At 44.5% G+C, this 2,500-nt stretch overlaps 2 protein-coding genes across 14 annotated transcripts in view; one reads left to right on the top strand and one right to left on the bottom strand.

Annotated features, from left to right (window-relative positions):
* Nucleotides 1–2,500, top strand: part of hcfc1b (host cell factor C1b) — a 24,121-nt gene that overhangs the window by 17,529 nt on the left and 4,092 nt on the right. The gene's annotated exons all lie outside the window — the stretch shown is intronic.
* LOC119489809 overlaps nt 312–2,500 on the bottom strand; it is a 2,460-nt gene continuing 271 nt past the window's right edge. Inside the window, exons 1-2 of one of the 2 annotated variants that reach the window (XM_037772697.1) lie at nt 456–2,500; nt 312–412 (exon numbers count right to left, since the gene is read on the bottom strand). The exon at nt 456–2,500 is cut by the window's right edge and continues 271 nt beyond it. In XM_037772697.1, the coding sequence (XP_037628625.1) occupies nt 384–412; nt 456–2,196 (1,770 nt within the window). In that variant the 5' untranslated portion in view covers nt 2,197–2,500 and the 3' untranslated portion in view covers nt 312–383. Of the gene's footprint in view, nt 417–455 lie in introns of both variants that reach the window. The other variant, XM_037772696.1, reaches the window with a different exon arrangement.

Raw genomic sequence — 2,500 nt, 5'->3', positions numbered from 1 at the left:
CAAATAAAACCAGATAAACAAAAACAATAGCATTGTATAAAATACATAACTATGTTTCTCTGTTATTTATAAGGTTAGTGAAGAACAGGAATGTTAGAGGTGTTAAGTTGTTAAGGTGAGAGGCGGAGTGTCACCTAAAACAATGCGGACAGGTGTATGACTGGTTCTGTACAGTCATAATGTGGTGTCCTAAGCTAGTGTTGTGCACTAGTGATCTCTAAACAAGATACTACTAAGGAGTTGGTCCAAGTGTACTTGTAAAGTTGGACAGTGGTGTCTGAGTTGAGTTTTTCTGTTGCTAACAAACTCTAGTTTTCCCTAGTATCTGCAAAAGAGGAAAGGAAAATTAAGGCACCGTGATCTAGCGTCAGTCTCACTGTTAGCTAGGTGTAGCTAGTACCGTGGGAAGGTAGCTCTGGATCTCTGATGCTTACCTCGTGGCTCAGGGCTGTAATGCTCCAGGTAGCCAGAGGCAGAGAGGCACTCAGAGTAGCTATCACTGTATGCTAGATTATGTCCATGTTCTGAACCTTGTTCAGAGTCTGAAATGTGGTCAGAGATGCTGAGGTCATCGTCAGACCGGTCACGCCAATTCTGGGACAGAATTTCAGCATATGGCTTTCTAACACTTCTGTTGTGTGAATGCCTATCTCTATGCAAATGGGGAACATGGCGGTTACGCTCAGTGTCCTTATGCCGCCTCTTCTGACCCCCCTTCGACCTGTTGTGAAGGTGGGCTTTTGAGGTGGCAGATCTGCTTGACACGTCAGTGTTTGAGCTGGTGGGCTCAGTTAATTTGCCCCCCTTTTTGGAAATGACCAGAGTTTCCCAAGCTATCTGTGTCATCTTCCTTATCTCACACAGTGAGGGGTTACCCTCCTGCGTCCTCAGTACGACCTGAGTGCGTACACAGGGATGCAGATTCTGCAGAAACAAGGACTTGAAGAAGGCGTTTTCTTCTAAGCCTGGCGCATTCTTACCTTGGAAGTATGCATGCCTTAAACGTTTATAGTAATCTCTAGGATTCTCACTACGTGAATGTTTAATTTGAAGGGCTGCAAACATCGCTGAGGTCTCGTCAGCTGTGGAAGAGAATTCTTCTATCAGTGCATGACGAAGCTTACCATAGTCATTTCTGACACTGAGAGGTTGTGACTGTATAAACTTGTGCACAGCTTGAGAGCTGGTTTTCCACACAAGTTTAACTTTCTCCCTTTGGGTGGCGTGTTTTAAGTCAATTAGATTGTGATCTAATTCCTTAAAATAGTCATCAATGTGTTGATCACAGTTGCCTGGATCAAAACATTCAATGTCCTTAGCTATGAATTCCAGCACTTCATGGCGTGGACCCTGTGGGGTCCTTTCTGCTGAAGGCAAGACTAAGTTAGCATTACAATGCACTGGTGCATCACATGCTAATGTTCTCTCTGGCTGAGAGGCAGAGGCTGGACAGCTGTCATCACCCTTGTGACAGAGTGGAAAGGAGGCTGAGCAGACTGAACTTTTGGAGGGAGGAGCACAGAGGAAGGTGTCATTTCTCTGTGGCTGAGAAGAACATGTGGCAGGATATCTTCTTGAAGATAAACTACATGTGTCTTCACTGTCAGTTTCAGAACAATAAGTAGTCAGGTAGCTGTTCACTCTTTCTCTCAGCGGAGGTTGAGGATCTGACTTCATTCCCAAAGATTTTAAGTCGGTTGGAAATCTTTCACTTCTGAGTGGAGAGGGAGTTAAACTCTCATCACGTGAGGAGAGTGAATCTGAGTAGCCAGAATCACAGTGACTGACAGACTGTGGTGGGGAAAGACATTCTAGTCTAAGCCCTAACAATTTTTCTTTGTACTGAAAAAAAACTAACTCTGCTGAATGCAGGTCTTCTAAGTAACGCATGGCTTTCTTATCAGCTGTCTGAACTTCATGGAGGAGACTAGCACTTTGCGTTCTTAGGCTATCTACCTCTTTTTCCAGGGCTGCTTTACTCTGAATGGCAAGACTGGTTTGCCTGTGAAAAATCAGAAGTAAGCATTTTAACAATGAATCTTTGGATGCGGTCTGCGCATCACACCTGTCTATGAGGAGCGATTCCATTTCTTTCCTGCACTCACTGAAACTCAACCTGCTGATGAGTTCAGGGCAGCCAGGGTTTAGACTCTGTGCTAGGGAAGAAATAAAAAGCTCAACACAGGGGTTCTCCATTGTTAAACCTGGAATGGAGGGTGAAACTAAACAGGATGTCTAGTAGAAAACAAAACAATGTTGTTGGCTATGGTGTTGCGTTGGCAGACACCTTGTGGTGTAGTTTGGGAGGTACACTAGTCTAACAACAATACACTGGCCTACACTATGGGGGGTAGCTCCCTGTGGAGTAGCTCCTGTGGAGGAGGGGACCAACTAGTGACTCTAGTGGGCATCAAACAAAAGGCCAGTAAAGTAAACAAAGTTTACAAAATAAGTTTGCTTACACACAACATGCACTAACTGAAATGCACGGCAGTAACAG

This window comes from Sebastes umbrosus, chromosome 6 (assembly GCF_015220745.1).
Source record: "Sebastes umbrosus isolate fSebUmb1 chromosome 6, fSebUmb1.pri, whole genome shotgun sequence".
NCBI classification, from domain to species: domain Eukaryota; kingdom Metazoa; phylum Chordata; class Actinopteri; order Perciformes; family Sebastidae; genus Sebastes; species Sebastes umbrosus.
Note: the sequence above shows the minus strand (reverse complement) of the source record. Positions and strands in the feature narration are given on the sequence as shown.